This window comes from Nansenia antarctica (genome assembly GCF_963989245.1).
Source record: "Nansenia antarctica genome assembly, chromosome: 2".
NCBI classification, from domain to species: Eukaryota; Metazoa; Chordata; class Actinopteri; order Argentiniformes; family Microstomatidae; genus Nansenia; species Nansenia antarctica.
Window position 1 is genome coordinate 11,409,060 of NC_137675.1, and position 21,686 is coordinate 11,430,745.

The following is a 21,686-nucleotide window of genomic DNA, read 5'->3' on the forward strand; positions in this document are numbered from 1 at the left end:
TGTCGTCCAATATCAGTCAGCATCTTCCAGTCGCGGGCCAACCGTAGCTGGCCTCGCTCAGATGGTGTCGAGCTGCTCCTGGTAACCTTTGCCCCCTCACGGACAAAGGTAATTGCCTGTTGGTGGTTGGATGCTGATGGCGGTAGGGAGTTGGTGGCAGCTCGTTTGTCCTCCAGGGTGGATGCAAAGATCTTCAGGACTTGGTTGTGACGCCACGTGTAGCGTCCTTGGGCGAGACTAGTTTTGCACCCTGAAAGAATGTGCCTGAGGGTGGCTGGCGTGGAACAAAGGGCACACCCCGGGTCTTCACCATACCACTGGCCAAGGTTAACTGGTGTTGGAAGGACGTCGTATGTAGCTCTGATAATAAAGCTCAACTGCCTCGCTTCCATGGCCCACATGTCCTTCCAGCTAATCTTCCTCCTCTCCACACTGTCCCATCGCGTCCACTGTCCCTGCTTGGCAAGAGAGACTGCCTTGGCCCATCTTCCAGCCTCCTCCTGATGGCGTACTTCCTCCACCACCATCTTCCTCCGTTCTGGTGCTGTGGCCTTACTCCAAGCAGGGCGAGCAGCTGTTAGCCCAAAGCCTCCTCTTCCCTGCTGAACATACCCCACAATATCAGCATGTTTGAGGGCTGCTGTTGCTTCCTCCACCGCTTTGGCTGGTGTCCATTTGCGCCCGGTTGTCAAGGTTGGTGCGTTGTTGCTCACCACTAAATCTCTGGATTCATTCAGTGTCATCTGGAGTCTTGTTTTTGCACACTTGAACTCCTCTGTGAGACTGGTGAGGGGCAGCTTGAGGATGCTATCTCCGTAGAGACCTATGGTGGTAAGGCATCGTGGAATTCCGAGCCATTTCTTGATGTAGCCTGTGACTCCTCTTTCCAACTTCTCTACGGTTGAGATTGGGACCTCATACACTGCGAGGGGCCACAGCATCCGTGGTAGGAGTCCAAACTGCAGGCACCAAGCCTTTAACTTTCCAGGTAGCTGTGTTTTATCGATGGACTGCAGGCCACTGCTGATATCTTTGCGCAGTTGTAGAACCTGGTCTTTGTCCTTCAGGCTTGCATCATACCACCTGCCAAGGCTTTTTACAGGTTGCTCAGACACTGTTGGGATTGGATCATCGCCGATGAAGAATTTCAGGTCAGAGAGCACTCCCTTCACAATTGAGATGCTTCGTGACTTGGATGGTTTGATCTTCATACGGGCCCAACTGATGTTCTCTTCCAGTTTTCTGAGCAGCCTCCTGGTGCATGGGACGGTGGTGGTCAACGTTGTAATGTCGTCCATGTATTACCATGTTGTAATGTCGTCCATGTATACATATATACATATATTTTGTTGATAGCAAAGCATGTCTAATATTGATAATCTGAGTCCAATGTAATTATCACTGTGTGTAAAGAATTGTTGAGTCTGTACCTATTAAGGGCAAGAAAGGTCAAATAGAATTAATCGAATGAGGAATCGTTTAACACTAGAACAGTTACACTAGAACAGTTTTTACCTACTCGCCTCAGGGGTCAAATGTGGCTCTTTACAATGCTCAAGCTGCTATTCACACACAACGACCACTAGTTGGCCGCTTGTAAATTAGCCTGCTTCCTACACAAAAGAAACGGGCTAAATAGCTTTATATTAGCTTATCCTGATGTGACCAATCATTGTTGTCATGGTCCCTCTCTACAGGACCCTGTAGCCTGGAGCGAGGTGGCGGAGGAAGTGACCTCGCCACTGAGACAGGAAGCTACGCCCCTGCCCTGCGGCGACATGCAGGAAGTACCCGGTTATGAGCTGTGTGACGACTCAGGCCCCGTCTCCGACCTGAGCAGGAGCTACATAGAGCTCCTGTCCTCCTTCTCCCCCTCCGTGTCCAGGCTGAGCACCTCTCACTCCACCCTGAAGAGCAAGGGCCACAGCAGCACCTCCTTCCTGGATTACAGTGACTCGTCTCCCCAGCTGACCCCCGCCAAGACCGTGGCCTTCTCTCCTTCTCAGGTAGGACCACCTCCTCATCTGGGCTGGTCGTCTCACCTGGGGTCACCTGGGGTTAGACCACCTGGCCCAGATTAAGACCCTTAGTCCTGGATTTAGAGAGTCTTCATCAAGTCTGGGGAAAAACAATCTTGGCTTAAATCTTTAATGTTTTTGTCTTGTCTGGTGATATTTGAAGAGAAATGAAAAACAGTTTTCACCCACCCCAAAAAAAGCAAAGGTTTCTAAACTACAATGAGTGATTTATGTTGTAACCTTTTCTTGATATTCAGTTCAGGGTAGGAAAATAAGCTCATACTTTTTAAAAATGTATTTAATATTTATTTATCGTCCCACTTCAATCCTGTCAGATCGACCCAACAGGTCCCTAGTCCCATAGGGCCACCGCTGTTCTAGACAGGGCCAGAGAGAACCAATCATACCTGTCATTGTTGTCATGGTCCCTCTCTACAGGACCCTGTAGCCTGGAGCGAGGTGGCGGAGGAAGTGACCTCGCCACTGAGACTGGATTACAGTGACTCGTCTCCCCAGCTGACCCCCGCCAAGACCGTGGCCTTCTCTCCTTCTCAGGTAGGACCACCTCCTCATCTGGGCTGGTCGTCTCACCTGGGGTCACCTGGGGTTAGACCACCTGGCCCAGATTAAGACCCTTAGTCCTGGATTTAGAGAGTCTTCATCAAGTCTGGGGAAAAACAATCTTGGCTTAAATCTTTAATGTTTTTGTCTTGTCTGGTGATATTTGAAGAGAAATGAAAAACAGTTTTCACCCACCCCCAAAAAAGCAAAGGTTTCTAAACTACAATGAGTGATTCCTTTCTTGTGTTAACGTTTTCTTTGTGTGTGTGTAGTTCTTCAATGTGTGTGGAGGTGAGGACCTGAACCTGGACGACCCGGCCCTCACCTCCACCCCGGTGTGTGACCACACCACCCCCCCCCTCCACAAGGACCTCACCCCCAAATACCACAAACATAATGCAGGGTGAGTGTATTCAACAAACCAACCAACCAACCAACCCATCAATCCATCAACCAATAAATGAATGTATTTGTATAACACATGGTGTACACGATTGCAAATACACTGTCTAACAAAGCTGTACTAAACCAGGGAAGTTCTATTTTGATGAACTATGAACTATTATATGAACTATTTTAAATATGACAAGTGTACGTACTTGCACGTATGTGTGCGTGTGTTCTGTCTGTGTTGTGAAGGTTCCAGACCACCAAGGTCAGGAAAGCCATCATGCTTCCCACACCACAGACCCCCACACCCTTCAAGACCACCACTGCCACTCAGGAGAAGATGCACGGCCCGATGAAACTGATGGTGCGTTCATATGCTACCTGAATAACCACTAAATGTCCTTAGATGAGTGGTTTCTTATGGTTATTGATATGGTTGTCTTCCTCTTGTCTGTGTGTGTGTGTGTGTGTGTGTGTGTGTGTGTGTGTGTGTGTGCGTGTGTGCATGTGTGTTTGTGTGCGTGTGTGTGTGTGTGTGTGTGTGTGTGTGTGTGTGTGTGTGCGCGCGTGTGCGTGTGTGTGTGTGTGTGTGTGTGTGTGTGTGTGTGTGTGTGTGTGTGTGTGTGTGTGTGTGTCCGGTGCAGCTCCAGTCCCTGGGCCACCTGTACAAAGATTTTATGAAGGCGTTGAGAGAGGAGCCTGGAGTGGAGGTGCTGATGCATGGAGATTCACACAATGACTTCTACTCCTGGACACAAGAGGTAGGCATCTTTATCTGTACATTAAGTAATGTAGTAATAGCTGTGTGTAATATCCAGCCCTCTGATTGGCGGTTAAATACAGCCCTTTGATTGGCTGTAATATCCAGCCCTCTGATTGGCGGTTAAATACAGCCCTTTGATTGGCTGTAATATCCAGCCCTCTGATTGGTTGTTATATCCAGCCCTCTGTATTTCCAAAGACCTCCTTCCATTCCTTACCACCATAATCAATTCTGTTCTATCCACAGGATCTGTCCCAGCTGCCTTTAAGACAGCCAGAGTCAAAACAACTTTCCTGTCAAATAAACATTATAAATATGAGTATTCATATCCATGTCTCTTTGCCCCCAGATTTGCTCCAAGAGGGTGAGGAAGTCCCTGGCACTGGAGCCCTGGGGCAAGGACTGTCTCAGCACCCAGCCCTACTCCCAGGAGAACTTCAATAAGGTCCAGGTGAGGGCGAGGTCCTGCTTCAACAAGGTCCAGGTGAGGGCATCTTCTTCCTGACATGTGGCGTCCCTCCTGTGTGACATTGCCACTGCTTGTCCATCGACCAAGCACCTTTAAATACCCTACAGTCCTCTCTACAGTCCTCATTTGGTCTTTCCTGTTTTACACTGTCAACATTCCTCATTCTACCCATGCATTACAGCAGCAGCAGCAGCAGCAGCCAGGCTGTGAGTGGAGGCTGGTGGAGGGAGAAATCAGAGGACAGGGCTCATTGTCGGCTCATGCATGGGACGGAACGAGAAATGGTATCAAACACATTCTGATTCCGTTCCATGCATTACAATGAGCCTGGCCTCCGATTGTCTACCTCCTCCAGACATTTCATAATCACAGAAAAAAATGCTGCTTTCTTCATGAAGTAGACTGTTCAACTTTATTAATTTGCGACCCCAGAATGTTCGCTGTTTCAAGGGTTTTGGTAGATCTAGAAGAGGGGAAGCTTCGTAATAGAATTGAAGACGTCATGCAGCATAATGGACGTGGCTATCTGAATCACAGGGTGTATTTCTCTGCCTTGCTGACTTTGAAGGACTGCTTGTCTTCCTCTGCTCCGTTAAAGCTCAAATGCTTTATTCCCCCCCCCCCCGGTGTCAGTCCTTGCTCCAAACAAAGTATACTTATGTACAGATCTTCTTGATCAGATGAAAAGAAAATGCCACAGGGTGTCCACATTAATTATAATGGCATGTTGAAAGGGAAAAATTGATTATGATGATTATGATGATGATGTTCTTGTTGTTGTCGTTGTGTACAGGTGAGTGGAAGGCGGTGATGTTTGGGAAGACGGACGACCAGCTGAGCATGACAGATCAGGCCAGGAAGTACCTCACCTGTCTACAAAGAGGGCATTAAAAGTGTTTTGCTGAATTATTTCTTAGTAGTTTTAGCCCGGTTACCATATCTAGGTTTTTAGGGAAGTAGATAATGCTGCAAAAATACCCAAAAAAATAAAAAAAAAATACAAAAAAACGTTTGTTTTTCATTATATATTTCTTTTTTATATGGCATAAGAATACTATGCATTGTATTGCATATCCAATCTCAGTCTGCCAACTCCTGCACGTGTACCTCAATTTCAACAATAAAATCCTGTTGTTCACCTTGTTTGTGAAGAGATTTACTTAATCATCGAATTATATACATTTATACAACAGTTAGTTCCGACCAAGTCATTTGATTGGACAAGAGGTATTCCATGAGTGCTGATATACAGTATAACAGCACTGGGACTTTTAACTATATGTATCACTCCGCCGCACAGATGTTCTACTAAATGACCGTTAATTAGACTACATGTTTGTGTACAGGTTACTAGGCAACAGTCCATGAAGTTCAGTTGCGGAACTATTTTTTGTTTATTTTTATGATTAAATAAAAATAAACCTACGACCGAATCACAGCCGTGCTGATATTCAGTATAACACACTCCCTCTCGTGTGATATTGCTTAATTGTCTCACTTGAGGACTCATGAGTCAGTTCAATAAATTCAGTTAAACAGACATTTAGGAGGGAAGGAGGAGGGTATTGGTTTCACAATGGCAGTTATTTTATTAAAGTGTCACATCACGCCCGTGGAAGTCTGTTTGGTGTGACTAGTGATAATTGGGGTTGAGACTAAAGGGACCTTCCTGCTTCCTCCATCACCCAGCCTGATCATAACCCACCAGTTCATCCTTGCTGTGATCAATCATAATGAGTAAGAATTTAAGGAACCTCAAGAGTTGGACTATGAATAGAGCTGGTTATGATATTATCCATATCCTCCAAAATGTGGATGGAATTGACCGAACAAAATGTGCTTTTTTATTCACTAACTCCCGTACATTTACAGTACATTGATGTGAACAAATTAACTATCCCTTTAAAATAAAGTGCATAATTAAATCACTTTGATCTGAAGTAAAGCTTAATGAGCACAGCGTGTAGATAAGATCAGGCTCTGTGATTGGACGGCAGCCAAGGACGGGTTAAGAGTCAGACAATAATATCTGAGTCAGACAATAATATATTAAAAAAACACATAAATATACACGACATAGATATAGAATAAGAGCAGGGAAGGCTGCAGATAGCAGGTGTGACACACCTTGTGGAGAGTACACAGCGTTTTACACCTCAAAGTGTTTGTTACCCTGAACGTAGCTGTTTTTTCTTCTTGGCCTGCTGCTGTCCTGTTGTCTGCTGTCTGAGGGATGCTCTGTCCAGTCCAGTCCTGTCTTCTCTCCACTGCTGTCCTGTCCTCTCCTGTCCTGTCCTGGCCTGTCCTGTCCTCCCCTGGCCTGTCCTCCCCTGTCCTGTCCTCTCCTGTCCTCCCCTGGCCTGTCCTCCCCTGGCCTGTCCTCTCCTGACCTCCCCTGGCCTGTCCTGTCCTGTCCTGTCCTGTCCTCCACTGTCCTCCCCTGGCCTGTCCTGGCCTGTCCTCCCCTGGCCTGTCCTCTCCTGTCCTCCCCTGGCCTGTCCTCTCCTGGCCTGTCCTGTCCTGTCCTCTCCTGTCCTCCCCTGTCCTGTCCTCTCCTGTCCTGTCCTCTCCTGTCCTCCCCTGGCCTGTCCTCTCCTGTCTCTGGGATGCTGACTGACTGACTGGCGATGCCACACCCTCTCACACTACTCTTTAATTAGCCAGCTGTCACTAATCTTGCACTGCACTGAGACACACATACATTAACACACTTGCGAGGGCGCACACACACACCAACACACACATAACCGCATGCACAGACAAACAGACGTACAATACATACACAGCTACAGTATTTTGTGCCCGCTCTCTCTCTCTGACACACACACACACACAAGTTAATTCAGTCTTTCTTTGAACAACCTGTCACCCTTTTTTTCACCTGTGCTCTGTAATTTTACCTCAGAGGAATACTATGACGATGATAAACCATTAGCTTTGTAGATTATAGTAATTGGAGTAATTATAGACTAGGGACCTAAAATGACATGTTTATCCTGTATATCTTTGCAGTACAAATGAATGCCCCAAACATTGAAGTTACAACACAAATACAACATACTGTATCTTCACACTTACCTCGGTGGTTCATTCATGCCAGAGATCTAATAAAAGTCATGAACACAAGACCATTGTCTCCCAGATCAAATGTTCTTTTAATGACAGTTTGCTACATATGCAAAAATAGATCCCACATGTTTAATATAAAACTCCATCTACTGACATTTTAGTCAAAATCAATATTCTAAATGAAGAGACGTGAATCTGCAATTGAGTAAGAGCAGGAGTGTACAGAACAGAAGGCATGCCACGATAGGGCAGCAAAGCACAGAAAAACACAGTTAATTATTGAGTGATTCTAAGGGACAGAATTGTGCTGTGTTACAATATAGAAGGAACTTGATCTTATATTTATACCAGGGCAGGCTGGTGGAGGTAGAAATCAGAGGACGGGCTCATTGTAATGCATGGAACCTCCACTAGCCACCACTGATTTACACCGAAAAAAAGGCATTGATTTTGCCACACTTGCGTCCTCATTCATCAGAAGGCACAATGGTAATGGGGTAGAGGTGTATCAGGGTTTTATTTATTATCCCATTGAGACCAATGTCTCTTTTACAAGGGAGCCCTGCACACACACAGAACTCCATTTCAATTCAGTTGAAGTTGAGCTGAAATTCATTGAAGACACTCTTTCTTAGTAGAGCTTCATAGAGGCTTCAAACAGCTGTGTCAGGTCCTCCTCGGTGTGGGGTCTGGGGGACAGCTTGGTCACACGCTCCTGTCAGGGACAACAGTGGCAGGCAGGGCTGGACTGGCCACCTGGCATACCGGGCATTTGCCCGGTGGGCCGCGGTAGTTTTGGGCCGAGCCGACCGGCAAAAAAAACGAAAACTTTTTTTTACATATTTTTTTTTTACCAGCCGGCCCGGCCGAAAGCTACCATCGAACGGCCCATAAATCGAAAGCTACCATTGAACGGCCCATAAATCAGGGACAGCGGCCCATTGGACAATTTTCTATACAGACACTGGGCTGGCCCAATCAACAGAGAGAAGGGGGGGGGGGGGGGTCAGGGGTCACGCACGCACGCAGCACCAGACCTCCGTCTCAGTTTCGCGGTAGTTTTGGGCCAAGCCGGCCGGCAAAATAAATTTTGTTAGCCTGGATAGTTACTAGATAGATACTGAGAGAGATGGAGCGCAAAAGCACACTAAAACGGAAGGGAGGCTGGGAAAAACAAGAAGAAACTCGAGGCAGATGCTGCCAAATGTGTAAACATTAGGGACATGTTTGCTGCACCCTCAAGTTTACCACTGCAGCAACAGCAACAGGTTGAAGAGGAGGCTAGCAGGGAGGAGCGGGAGCAGGGTACAGATACAGAGGATAGAGAGGATACAGAAGAAGCGGGGCAGAGTCAGCCTGTAACCGTTGACCCGGTAAGGAAAATATAGGTAGCTGTGTAGGGGTGTAACGGATCGCCCCCCACGGTTCGGCACGCATGTGTACCGCGGATCAATTGCAAAATGTAACCAAGTAATAATATTACTTAATATTAGTTAATATCCCTTGTAAATCACAATGTAGAGTTGCCATGAAAAGATAGACGCGACAGTTGCGTGCTTTGTTTTACTCTAAAGCGCAATGATAGGTTGATAATGGAAAAAAAAATCTAGAACAACAAGGCTGCGTTCGTAAACTCGCTCTGGAATCTGATCACTGAGTACACTGGTCTACTTGCACTGGTACCATTGCTTACTGTATGTAGTCGTCTTTGTAGTGGTTTGGGGGAATACTACAGTTTGTCATATGACTGTACAGCACAGTATATAAGACGAGTATATAAGGCAAGTATTTTTGTGCTGGTGGGTGTGGTCCGACCGATTGGGGTGGGCCTGTCTGGGCCAAAAATGCCAGGGCCTAATTTTTGTCCCAGTCCAGCCCTGGTGGCAGGTGGTCACATGACGGAAATAAACACTGAAAGAGACATGGACAATGTAGTGCACACTACAGGGGAGGCTGGTGGAGGTAGAAATCGGAGGAGGGGGCTCATTGTAATGCACAGAACGGAATCCGGAATAGTATCAAACACGCTGCGGAACGTCACCCAATCGCGTGTGTTCGATAGCGTCCCTCATTCCGTCCCGTGCGTTACAATGAGCCCCTTCTACCTCTGCCAGCCTCCCCTGGTGTCACAACGAGGTAGTAGACGGACCTGAGGTATGGTTCCTTTGACCAGGTCGGCGATGTCGTCCTTGGTGTAGCCCACGGCGTTCAGCCCGTCCTCCACGTTCAGGTCGTACAGGAACTGGCGAAGCGTGTCGGCCAGGATCAGCCCAGCGTCCGCCTGCTTCACCCGGCTCACGTCCGCCCCTGGGGGGAGAGAGAGAGAGAGAAAGAGAGAGAAACAGAGAGAGAGAGAGACAGAGAGACAGAGAGAGAGAGAGAGAAACAGAGAGAGAGAGAGAGACAGAGAGAGAGAGACAGAGAGAGAGAGAGAGAGAGAGAGAGAGAGAGAGAGAGACAAGGGTGTGAGTGCAGTTATATCCTGATTTACATTTTGATTGAATAGCATTGCATAGGGTAATCAAATCACACACAAGACATCCATCCAAGGGTCTTGGGGTTGTATGAAAAAAGAGCTGGACAGGGGAGGCTGGTGGAGGTAGATATCGGAGGACGGGGCTCATTGTAATGCATGGATTCATGGAACGGAATGAGGAATGGTATCATCAAACACACGTTTTCACCATTCCTCCCTCGATTCCATGCATTACAATGAGCCCCGCCCTCCGATTTCTACCTCCACCAGCCTCCCCTGGAGCTGGGAGAGTACTTTATTCATCCATCTGCTAGAATAGAAATCATCTTAAATGATCTAAAAGGGGGTGAATGTTTTTATACACTTCATACAACATTAACATGACAGGGGATTTCTATCAGACTTTAATGATAACCCTGGAGTGGAAGGGTAATTGTACTGCAGGGGAGGCTGGTGGAGGTAGAAATCGGAGGACGGGGTCAGTGTAATACATGGAACGGACATGGAATACACACAGTGTTTGATAGCGTTTCTCATTCCGTCCCATACTGTAGTTACCTAGTATCCCTGCTGCCTCTAGGTGGCGCTCTGGGCACATGCTGGCTGTGAAGGAGAAGACAGCAGGGGAGGTCAGGACCACTGATAGACCATGAGGCTGGGGGAGCAGAGAGCAAACACACACACACACACACACACATCACACACACCAAACATACACACACACACACACACACACACACACACACACACACACATACACCAGACACACACACACATACACCAGACACACACACACACACACACACACACACACACACACAATCACACACACACACACACACACACACACACACATCACACACACCAAAACATACACACACACCAACATGAGATAAATAAGTAAATCTTCAACTCCAGTAATCACCACTGTATTGGTCTGTGTGAGAGATAGGTCAGATAATACACAACAGAAAACTGTGCTTTGCTCTAACACCGTGGTTATGAAACTGAATACTGTGTATCTCATATACAACATTTAACATCGCCATTCAATAAATGCGTTTCCCAGGCTAAGATGTCCCTGTCTTGGTAATCCAACTGAAACCAACTAAAACACAGAGAGAAGGAATAGAGATCTCTTTACCACGACAGGGTGGTCCACGTTGTAGCCTCTGGCCCTGTGGGTCTTCACGTTCCCAGCTATAGGATAGGACATCCCGTGGCTGACAACAAACAAACAAACAAACAAACAAACATTTCAGCCAATCAAAATAGCGAGGTGCAACCACACCCACTGGCAGTTCTACTTCCATATCACTGAGCTGTGGTGAAACATACATCAGTATGGTGATCATTTTTGGTGCTCAATATTTGGATGCTCGATGCTAATCAAAACAAGGAAGTGTATATATTAATACAGGGCAGGGGTGTGAAGAGGTGGGTGCTACACCTTGACTGTTGATGAGGTGCACCCACCCCCCATACAATGTAAGGCACTTTAAGCACCTGGAAAAGCCCTACATATATCTGAGCCATTATCATTATCATCATCATCATCATCATCATCATCATCATCATCATCATCATCATATCTGGTTGTTTACCTCAGGTGGACTCCGGCGTTTCCAAACCCGATGCCGGCGAACACGCTGGCCAGGTGCATGCTGGACCGAGCCTCCACGTCCTCGGGGTCCCTCACCGCCCTGAGAGACCGGGAGAAACACATCAGCTGATTAAGAGTAATAATGATAATAATAATAATAATAATAACAATAATAATTACAATAATAATAACAATACATATTTTTACATGTATTTTATTTATTAAAGTCTGCATTATAAGAATCAACTCAAAGTTCAGATATTGTACAACAAGGATGGTGTACGAAGATGAGACCAAATGGACGAGTAATAGATAATAATCATCATCATCACAAATATAAATATTAAAATAATAATAAATATTATATTAAGAAAACAGTCTCTGTGCAGGTCCAAAAGTGTTTGCCTCATTGGAGAGGGTTCTCATAACCTTGACGACGTATCCCAACCCACAGGATCAACTCCATACATTGAAGGTATCCATTGTGTAACGATGAGAAAGGCAGACAAGGTTCCATGGTTTAATGGTTAGCACTCTGCACTTTGAATCCAGTGATCTGAGTTCAAATCTCAGTGGAACCTCAGGTGACAACCAGTTGCTTAAAAATACAGCCAAAAAACATCACAATGAAAGATAAAGTATTGTTTTTTTTGTGCTATTAAGCAAAAGGAATTTCTAGGGACATTGTGCAGGTAAGTCATAATCTTCTTCAGGCCATGAGATGCTAGTAGTAAGAGAGAACTCTCCCCGTCAGGGAATCGAACCCTGGTCTCCTGCGTGACAAGCAGGGATACTGACCACTATACTAACGAGGACCTGTTCATCCCAACATTCCACACATTTCAAAAAGAACATTGTTTCAACAATTAAAAAAACTTGTCGAAGGGATTCTTTCAGATTATCTTGACTTCATAGGTGAGCTCAGTGGATCAGCTTGTCACAGGCAAGGGTTCCAAAACATCACAATGAAAGATAAAGTATTGTTTTTTTTGTTCTATTAAGCGAAAGGAATTTCTAGGGACATTGTGCAGGTAAGTCATAATCTTCTTCAGGCCATGAGATGCTAGTAGTAAGAGAGAACTCTCCCCGTCAGGGAATCGAACCCTAGTCTCCTGCGTGACAAGCAGGGATACTGACCACTATACTAACGAGGACATGTTCATCCCAACATTCCACACATTTCAAAAAGAACATTGTTTCAACAATTAAAAAAACTTGTCGAAGGGATTCTTTCAGATTATCTTCACTTCATAGGTGAGCTCAGTGGATCAGCTTGTCACAGGCAAGGGTTCCATGGTGTAATGGTTAGCACTCAGGACTCTGAATCCTGCGATCAGAGTTCAAATCTCGGTGGAACCTGTGGTCATATCTTGTTTCTTTAAGAAGACAGTCTCTGTGCAGGTCCAGAAGTGTTTGCCTCATTGGAGAGGGTTCTCATAACCTTGACGACGTATCCCAACCCACAGGATCAACTCCATACATTGAAGGTATCCATTGTGTAACGATGAGAAAGGCAGACAAGGTTCCATGGTGTAATGATTAGCACTCTGCACTTTGAATCCAGTGATCCGAGTTCAAATCTCAGTGGAACCTCAGGTGACAACCAGTTGCTTAAAAATACAGCCAATAAACATCACAATGAAAGATAAAGTATTGGGTTTTTTGTGCTATTAAGCGAAAGGAATTTCTAGGGACATTGTGCAGGTAAGTCATAATCTTCTTCAGGCCATGAGATGCTAGTAGTAAGAGAGAACTCTCCCCGTCAGGGAATCGAACCCTGGTCTCCTGCGTGACAAGCAGGGATACTGACCACTATACTAACGAGGACATGTTCATCCCAACATTCCACACATTTCAAAAAGAACATTGTTTCAACAATTAAAAAAACTTGTCGAAGGGATTCTTTCAGATTATCTTGACTTCATAGGTGAGCTCAGTGGATCAGCTTGTCACAGGCAAGGGTTCCAAAACATCACAATGAAAGATAAAGTATTGTTTTTTTTGTTCTATTAAGCAAAAGGAATTTCTAGGGACATTGTGCAGGTAAGTCATAATCTTCTTCAGGCCATGAGATGCTAGTAGTAAGAGAGAACTCTCCCCGTCAGGGAATCGAACCCTGGTCTCCTGCGTGACAAGCAGGGATACTGACCACTATACTAACGAGGACCTGTTCATCCCAACATTCCACACATTTCAAAAGGAACATTGTTTCTGTTATGCACACCTTGAAACTGGAAAGCCAAATGTGGTGGAACCCCAGAGAAACAGAGACAGAGGCCAGGAGAATATATAATGATTTATTATGGAAAATATAAACAAAGAAATAGGCCCTACACTAACTAGTGGAAAAACAAACAAAAGGTGTGATGCAGGCGATAGTTATGGGGTGTGTAATTATACTATGTGTGTGTGCGTGTATGAGGTCAGGGGTGTTGTATTATGTGCTGCGATACTACCCTAGTGAGCAAAGTCCGAGATCCTTTTCGGGTCAGGGAGAGTGATCCATGAGAGAGTAGTCCAGAGGGGAGTCCAGGGGTCGAGCCAGGGAGAGAAATCCAAATGAGAGAAGTCAGAGGGGTCCATACAGAAAGTTATGTTCAAGCGTTGGATCTCTGTCTGTAGCAGGGTTAAGTAGGCGGCTGTCCAGGTGGTGATTGGGACAGCTGGGCTGATCGGTAATAGCCCACACCTGCTGCAAACAGAGCCAGAGATCCGGCCCACTCAATCCGGCCGGGAGGGGGCGCCAGAACGAGGCTCACGGGGGCGTGTCAGATTAGGAGGCACAACAGTTTCAACAATTAAAAAAACTTGTCGAAGGGATTCTTTCAGATTATCTTGACTTCATAGGTGAGCTCAGTGGATCAGCTTGTCACAGGCAAGGGTTCCAAAACATCACAATGAAAGATAAAGTATTGTTTTTTTTGTTCTATTAAGCAAAAGGAATTTCTAGGGACATTGTGCAGGTAAGTCATAATCTTCTTCAGGCCATGAGATGCTAGTAGTAAGAGAGAACTCTCCCCGTCAAGGAATCGAACCCTGGTCTCCTGCGTAACAAGCAAGGATACAGACCACTATACTAATGAGGACATGTTCATCCCAAGATTCCACACATTTCAAAAAGAACATTGTTTCAACAATTTAAAAAACTTGTCGAAGGGATTCTTTCAGATTATCTTGACTTCATAGGTGAGCTCAGTGGATCAGCTTGTCAAAGGCAAGGGTTCCAAAACATCACAATGAAAGATAAAGTATTGTTTTTTTTGTTCTATTAAGCAAAAGGAATTTCTAGGGACATTGTGCAGGTAAGTCATAATCTTCTTCAGGCCATGAGATGCTAGTAGTAAGAGAGAACTCTCCCCGTCAAGGAATCGAACCCTGGTCTCCTGCGTAACAAGCAAGGATACAGACCACTATACTAACGAGGACATGTTCATCCCAAGATTCCACACATTTCAAAAAGAACATTGTTTCAACAATTTAAAAAACTTGTCGAAGGGATTCTTTCAGATTATCTTGACTTCATAGGTGAGCTCAGTGGATCAGCTTGTCAAAGTCGAGGGTTCCATGGTGTAATGGTTAGCACTCAGGACTCTGAATCCTGCGATCCGAGTTCAAATCTCGGTGGAACCTGTGGTCATATCTTGTTTCTTTAAGAAGGCAGTCTCTGTGCAGGTCCAAAAGTGTTTGCCTCATTGGAGAGGGTTCTCATAACCTTGACGACGTATCCCAACCCACAGGATCAACTCCATACATTGAAGGTATCCATTGTGTAACGATGAGAAAGGCAGGCAAGGTTCCATGGTGTAATGGTCAGCACTCTGGACTTTGAATCCAGTGATCCGAGTTCAAGTCTCGGTGGAACCTCAGGTGACAACCAGTTTCTTAAAAATACAGCCAAAAAACATCACAATGAAAGATAAAGTATTGTTTTTTTTGTGCTATTAAGCGAAAGGAATTTCTAGGGACATTGTGCAGGGGGGTATTCCATCAACGTCGCTAAAGGAAAATCTAGGCTTATTTTGACAAGTCTCGCGAGATCTATCAAGATATGCCTGGATCTTTTTAAGAGTCTCGCGAGACTTAACGAAATAAGCCTAGATTTTCCTTTAGCGACGTTGATGGAACACCCCCCTGGTAAGTCATAATCTTCTTCAGGCCATGAGATGCTAGTAGTAAGAGAGAACTCTCCCCATCAGGGAATCGAACCCTGGTCTCCTGCATGACAAGCAGGGATACTGACCACTATACTAACGAGGACCTGTTCATCCCAACATTCCACACATTTCAAAAAGAACATTGTTTCAACAATTAAAAAAACTTGTCGAAGGGATTCTTTCAGATTATCTTGACTTCATAGGTGAGCTCAGTGGATCAGCTTGTCACAGGCAAGGGTTCCAAAACATCACAATGAAAGATAAAGTATTGTTTTTTTTGTTCTATTAAGCGAAAGGAATTTCTAGGGACATTGTGCAGGTAAGTCATAATCTTCTTCAGGCCATGAGATGCTAGTAGTAAGAGAGAACTCTCCCCGTCAGGGAATCGAACCCTAGTCTCCTGCGTGACAAGCAGGGATACTGACCACTATACTAACGAGGACATGTTCATCCCAACATTCCACACATTTCAAAAAGAACATTGTTTCAACAATTAAAAAAACTTGTCGAAGGGATTCTTTCAGATTATCTTCACTTCATAGGTGAGCTCAGTGGATCAGCTTGTCACAGGCAAGGGTTCCATGGTGTAATGGTTAGCACTCAGGACTCTGAATCCTGCGATCCGAGTTCAAATCTCGGTGGAACCTGTGGTCATATCTTGTTTCTTAAAGAAGACAGTCTCTGTGCAGGTCCAAAAGTGTTTGCCTCATTGGAGAGGGTTCTCATAACCTTGACGACGTATCCCAACCCACAGGATCAACTCCATACATTGAAGGTATCCATTGTGTAACGATGAGAAAGGCAGACAAGGTTCCATGGTGTAATGGTTAGCACTCTGCACTTTGAATCCAGTGATCCGAGTTCAAATCTCGGTGGAACCTCAGGTGACAATCAGTTGCTTAAAAATACAGCCAATAAACATCACAACGAAAGATAAAGTGTTGTTTTTTTTGGGCTATTACGCGAAAGGAATTTCTAGGGACATTGTGCAGTTAAGTCATAATCTTCTTCAGGCCATGAGATGCTAGTAGTAAGAGAGAACTCTCCCCGTCAGGGAATCGAACCCTGGTCTCCTGCGTGACAAGCAGGGATACTGACCACTATACTAACGAGGACATGTTCATCCCAAGATTCCACACATTTCAAAAAGAACATTGTTTCAACAATTTAAAAAACTTGTCGAAGGGATTCTTTCAGATTATCTTGACTTCATAGGTGAGCTCAGTGGATCAGCTTGTCAAAGGCAAGGGTTCCATGGTGTAATGGTTAGCACTCAGGACTCTGAATCCTGCGATCCGAGTTCAAATCTCGGTGGAACCTGTGGTCATATCTTGTTTCTTTAAGAAGGCAGTCTCTGTGCAGGTCCAAAAGTGTTTGCCTCATTGGAGAGGGTTCTCATAACCTTGACGACGTATCCCAACCCACAGGATCAACTCCATACATTGAAGGTATCCATTGTGTAACGATGAGAAAGGCAGACAAGGTTCCATGGTGTAATGGTTAGCACTCTGCACTTTGAATCCAGTGATCCGAGTTCAAATCTCGGTGGAACCTCAGGTGACAATCAGTTGCTTAAAAATACAGCCAATAAACATCACAACGAAAGATAAAGTGTTGGTTTTTTTGGGCTATTACGCGAAAGGAATTTCTAGGGACATTGTGCAGTTAAGTCATAATCTTCTTCAGGCCATGAGATGCTAGTAGTAAGAGAGAACTCTCCCCGTCAGGGAATCGAACCCTGGTCTCCTGCGTGACAAGCAGGGATACTGACCACTATACTAACGAGGACATGTTCATCCCAAGATTCCACACATTTCAAAAAGAACATTGTTTCAACAATTTAAAAAACTTGTCGAAGGGATTCTTTCAGATTATCTTGACTTCATAGGTGAGCTCAGTGGATCAGCTTGTCACAGGCAAGGGTTCCATGGTGTAATGGTTAGCACTCAGGACTCTGAATCCTGCGATCCGAGTTCAAATCTCGGTGGAACCTGTGGTCATATCTTGTTTCTTTAAGAAGACAGTCTCTGTGCAGGTCCAAAAGTGTTTGCCTCATTGGAGAGGGTTCTCATAACCTTGACGACGTATCCCAACCCACAGGATCAACTCCATACATTGAAGGTATCCATTGTGTAACGATGAGAAAGGCAGACAAGGTTCCATGGTGTAATGGTCAGCACTCTGGACTTTGAATCCAGTGATCCGAGTTCAAGTCTCGGTGGAACATCAGGTGACAACCAGTTTCTTAAAAATACAGCCAAAAAACATCACAATGAAAGATAAAGTATTGGTTTTTTTGTGCTATTAAGCGAAAGGAATTTCTAGGGACATGGTGCAGGTAAGTCATAATCTTCTTCAGGCCATGAGATGCTAGTAGTAAGAGAGAACTCTCCCCGTCAGGGAACCGAACCCTGGTCTCCTGCGTGACAAGCAGGGATACTGACCACTATACTAACAAGGACCTGTTCATCCCAACATTCCACACATTTCAAAAGGAACATTGTTTCAACAATTAAAAAAACTTGTCGAAGGGATTCTTTCAGATTATCTTGACTTCATAGGTGAGCTCAGTGGATCAGCTTGTCACAGGCAAGGGTTCCAAAACATCACAATGAAAGATAAAGTATTAGTTTTTTTGTGCTATTAAGCGAAAGGAATTTCTAGGGACATTGTGCAGGTAAGTCATAATCTTCTTCAGGCCATGAGATGCTAGTAGTAAGAGAGAACTCTCCCCGTCAGGGAATCGAACCCTGGTCTCCTGCGTGACAAGCAGGGATACTGACCACTATACTAACGAGGACCAGTTCATCCCAACATTCCACACATTTCATAAAGAACATTGTTTCAACAATTTAAAAAACTTGTCGAAGGGATTCTTTCAGATTATCTTGAATTCATTGGTGAGCTCAGTGGATCAGCTTGTCACAGGCAAGGGTTCCAAAACATCACAATGAAAGATAAAGTATTGTTTTTTTTGTTCTATTAAGCGAAAGGAATTTCTAGGGACATTGTGCAGGTAAGTCATAATCTTCTTCAGGCCATGAGATGCTAGTAGTAAGAGAGAACTCTCCCCGTCAGGGAATCGAACCCTGGTCTCCTGCGTGACAAGCAGGGATACTGTCCACTATACTAACAATGACATGTTCATCCCAACATTCCACACATTTCAAAAAGAACATTGTTTCAACAATTTAAAAAACTTGTCGAAGGGATTCTTTGAGATTATCTTCACTTCATAGGTGAGCTCAGTGGATCAGCTTGTCACAGGCAAGGGTTCCATGGTGTAATGGTTAGCACTCAGGACTCTGAATCCTGCGATCCGAGTTCAAAAGTCGGTGGAACCTGTGGTCATATCTTGTTTCTTTAAGAAGACAGTCTCTGTGCAGGTCCAAAAGTGTTTGCCTCATTGGAGAGGGTTCTCATAACCTTGACGACGTATCCCAACCCACAGGATCAACTCCATACATTGAAGGTATCCATTGTGTAACGATGAGAAAGGCAGACAAGGTTCCATGGTGTAATGGTTAGCACTCTGGACTTTGAATCCAGTGATCCGAGTTCAAGTCTCGGTGGAACCTCAGGTGACAACCAGTTTCTTAAAAATACAGCCAAAAAACATCACAATGAAAGATAAAGTATTGGTTTTTTTGTGCTATTAAGCGAAAGGAATTTCTAGGGACATTGTGCAGGTAAGTCATAATCTTCTTCAGGCCATGAGATGCTAGTAGTAAGAGAGAACTCTCCCCGTCAGGGAATCGAACCCTGGTCTCCTGCGTGACAAGCAGGGATACTGACCACTATACTAACGAGGACCAGTTCATCCCAACATTCCACACATTTCATAAAGAACATTGTTTGAACAATTAAAAAAACTTGTCGAAGGGATTCTTTCAGATTATCTTGACTTCATAGGTGAGCTCAGTGGATCAGCTTGTCACAGGCAAGGGTTCCAAAACATCACAATGAAAGATAAAGTATTGTTTTTTTTGTTCTATTAAGCGAAAGGAATTTCTAGGGACATTTTGCAGGTAAGTCATAATCTTCTTCAGGCCATGAGATGCTAGTAGTAAGAGAGAACTCTCCCCGTCAGGGAATCGAACCCTGGTCTCCTGCGTGACAAGCAGGGATACTGACCACTATACTAACGAGGACCTGTTCATCCCAACATTCCACACATTTCAAAAAGAACATTGTTTCAACAATTAAAAAAACTTGTCGAAGGGATTCTTTCAGATTATCTTGACTTCATAGGTGAGCTCAGTGGATCAGCTTGTCACAGGCAAGGGTTCCATGGTGTAATGGTTAGCACTCAGGACTCTGAATCCTGCGATCCGAGTTCAAATCTCGGTGGAACCTGTGGTCATATCTTGTTTCTTTAAGAAGACAGTCTCTGTGCAGGTCCAAAAGTGTTTGCCTCATTGGAGAGGGTTCTCATAACCTTGACGACGTATCCCCACCCACAGGATCAACTCCATACATTGAAGGTATCCATTGTGTAACGATGAGAAAGGCAGACAAGGTTCCATGGTGTAATGGTTAGCACTCTGGACTTTGAATCCAGTGATCCGAGTTCAAGTCTCGGTGGAACCTCAGGTGACAACCAGTTTCTTAAAAATACAGCCAAAAAACATCACAATGAAAGATAAAGTATTGGTTTTTTTGTGCTATTAAGCGAAAGGAATTTCTAGGGACATTGTGCAGGTAAGTCATAATCTTCTTCAGGCCATGAGATGCTAGTAGTAAGAGAGAACTCTCCCCGTCAGGGAATCGAACCCTGGTCTCCTGCGTGACAAGCAGGGATACTGACCACTATACTAACGAGGACCAGTTCATCCCAACATTCCACACATTTCATAAAGAACATTGTTTCAACAATTTAAAAAACTTGTCGAAGGGATTCTTTCAGATTATCTTGAATTCATTGGTGAGCTCAGTGGATCAGCTTGTCACAGGCAAGGGTTCCAAAACATCACAATGAAAGATAAAGTATTGTTTTTTTTGTTCTATTAAGCGAAAGGAATTTCTAGGGACATTGTGCAGGTAAGTCATAATCTTCTTCAGGCCATGAGATGCTAGTAGTAAGAGAGAACTCTCCCCGTCAGGGAATCGAACCCTGGTCTCCTGCGTGACAAGCAGGGATACTGTCCACTATACTAACAATGACATGTTCATCCCAACATTCCACACATTTCAAAAAGAACATTGTTTCAACAATTTAAAAAACTTGTCGAAGGGATTCTTTGAGATTATCTTCACTTCATAGGTGAGCTCAGTGGATCAGCTTGTCACAGGCAAGGGTTCCATGGTGTAATGGTTAGCACTCAGGACTCTGAATCCTGCGATCCGAGTTCAAAAGTCGGTGGAACCTGTGGTCATATCTTGTTTCTTTAAGAAGACAGTCTCTGTGCAGGTCCAAAAGTGTTTGCCTCATTGGAGAGGGTTCTCATAACCTTGACGACGTATCCCAACCCACAGGATCAACTCCATACATTGAAGGTATCCATTGTGTAACGATGAGAAAGGCAGACAAGGTTCCATGGTGTAATGGTTAGCACTCTGGACTTTGAATCCAGTGATCCGAGTTCAAGTCTCGGTGGAACCTCAGGTGACAACCAGTTTCTTAAAAATACAGCCAAAAAACATCACAATGAAAGATAAAGTATTGGTTTTTTTGTGCTATTAAGCGAAAGGAATTTCTAGGGACATTGTGCAGGTAAGTCATAATCTTCTTCAGGCCATGAGATGCTAGTAGTAAGAGAGAACTCTCCCCGTCAGGGAATCGAACCCTGGTCTCCTGCGTGACAAGCAGGGATACTGACCACTATACTAACGAGGACCAGTTCATCCCAACATTCCACACATTTCATAAAGAACATTGTTTGAACAATTAAAAAAACTTGTCGAAGGGATTCTTTCAGATTATCTTGACTTCATAGGTGAGCTCAGTGGATCAGCTTGTCACAGGCAAGGGTTCCAAAACATCACAATGAAAGATAAAGTATTGTTTTTTTTGTTCTATTAAGCGAAAGGAATTTCTAGGGACATTTTGCAGGTAAGTCATAATCTTCTTCAGGCCATGAGATGCTAGTAGTAAGAGAGAACTCTCCCCGTCAGGGAATCGAACCCTGGTCTCCTGCGTGACAAGCAGGGATACTGACCACTATACTAACGAGGACCTGTTCA

The 21,686-nt window shown here is 44.6% G+C and overlaps 1 protein-coding gene across 1 annotated transcript in view; it reads right to left on the reverse strand.

The window, feature by feature from the left end:
• Positions 1-7,352: 7,352 nt before the first annotated feature.
• Positions 7,353-21,686, reverse strand: part of LOC308149791 (hydroxyacid-oxoacid transhydrogenase, mitochondrial-like) — a gene marked incomplete at its 5' end in the record, with an annotated part of 90,043 nt that continues 75,709 nt past the window's right edge. Inside the window, 5 exons of the mRNA XM_080522680.1 lie at positions 7,353-7,985; positions 9,420-9,577; positions 10,305-10,401; positions 10,891-10,969; positions 11,351-11,449. Of these exons, the coding sequence (XP_080378806.1) occupies positions 7,902-7,985; positions 9,420-9,577; positions 10,305-10,401; positions 10,891-10,969; positions 11,351-11,449 (517 nt within the window). The 3' untranslated portion in view covers positions 7,353-7,901. The remainder of the gene's footprint in view (positions 7,986-9,419; positions 9,578-10,304; positions 10,402-10,890; positions 10,970-11,350; positions 11,450-21,686) is intronic.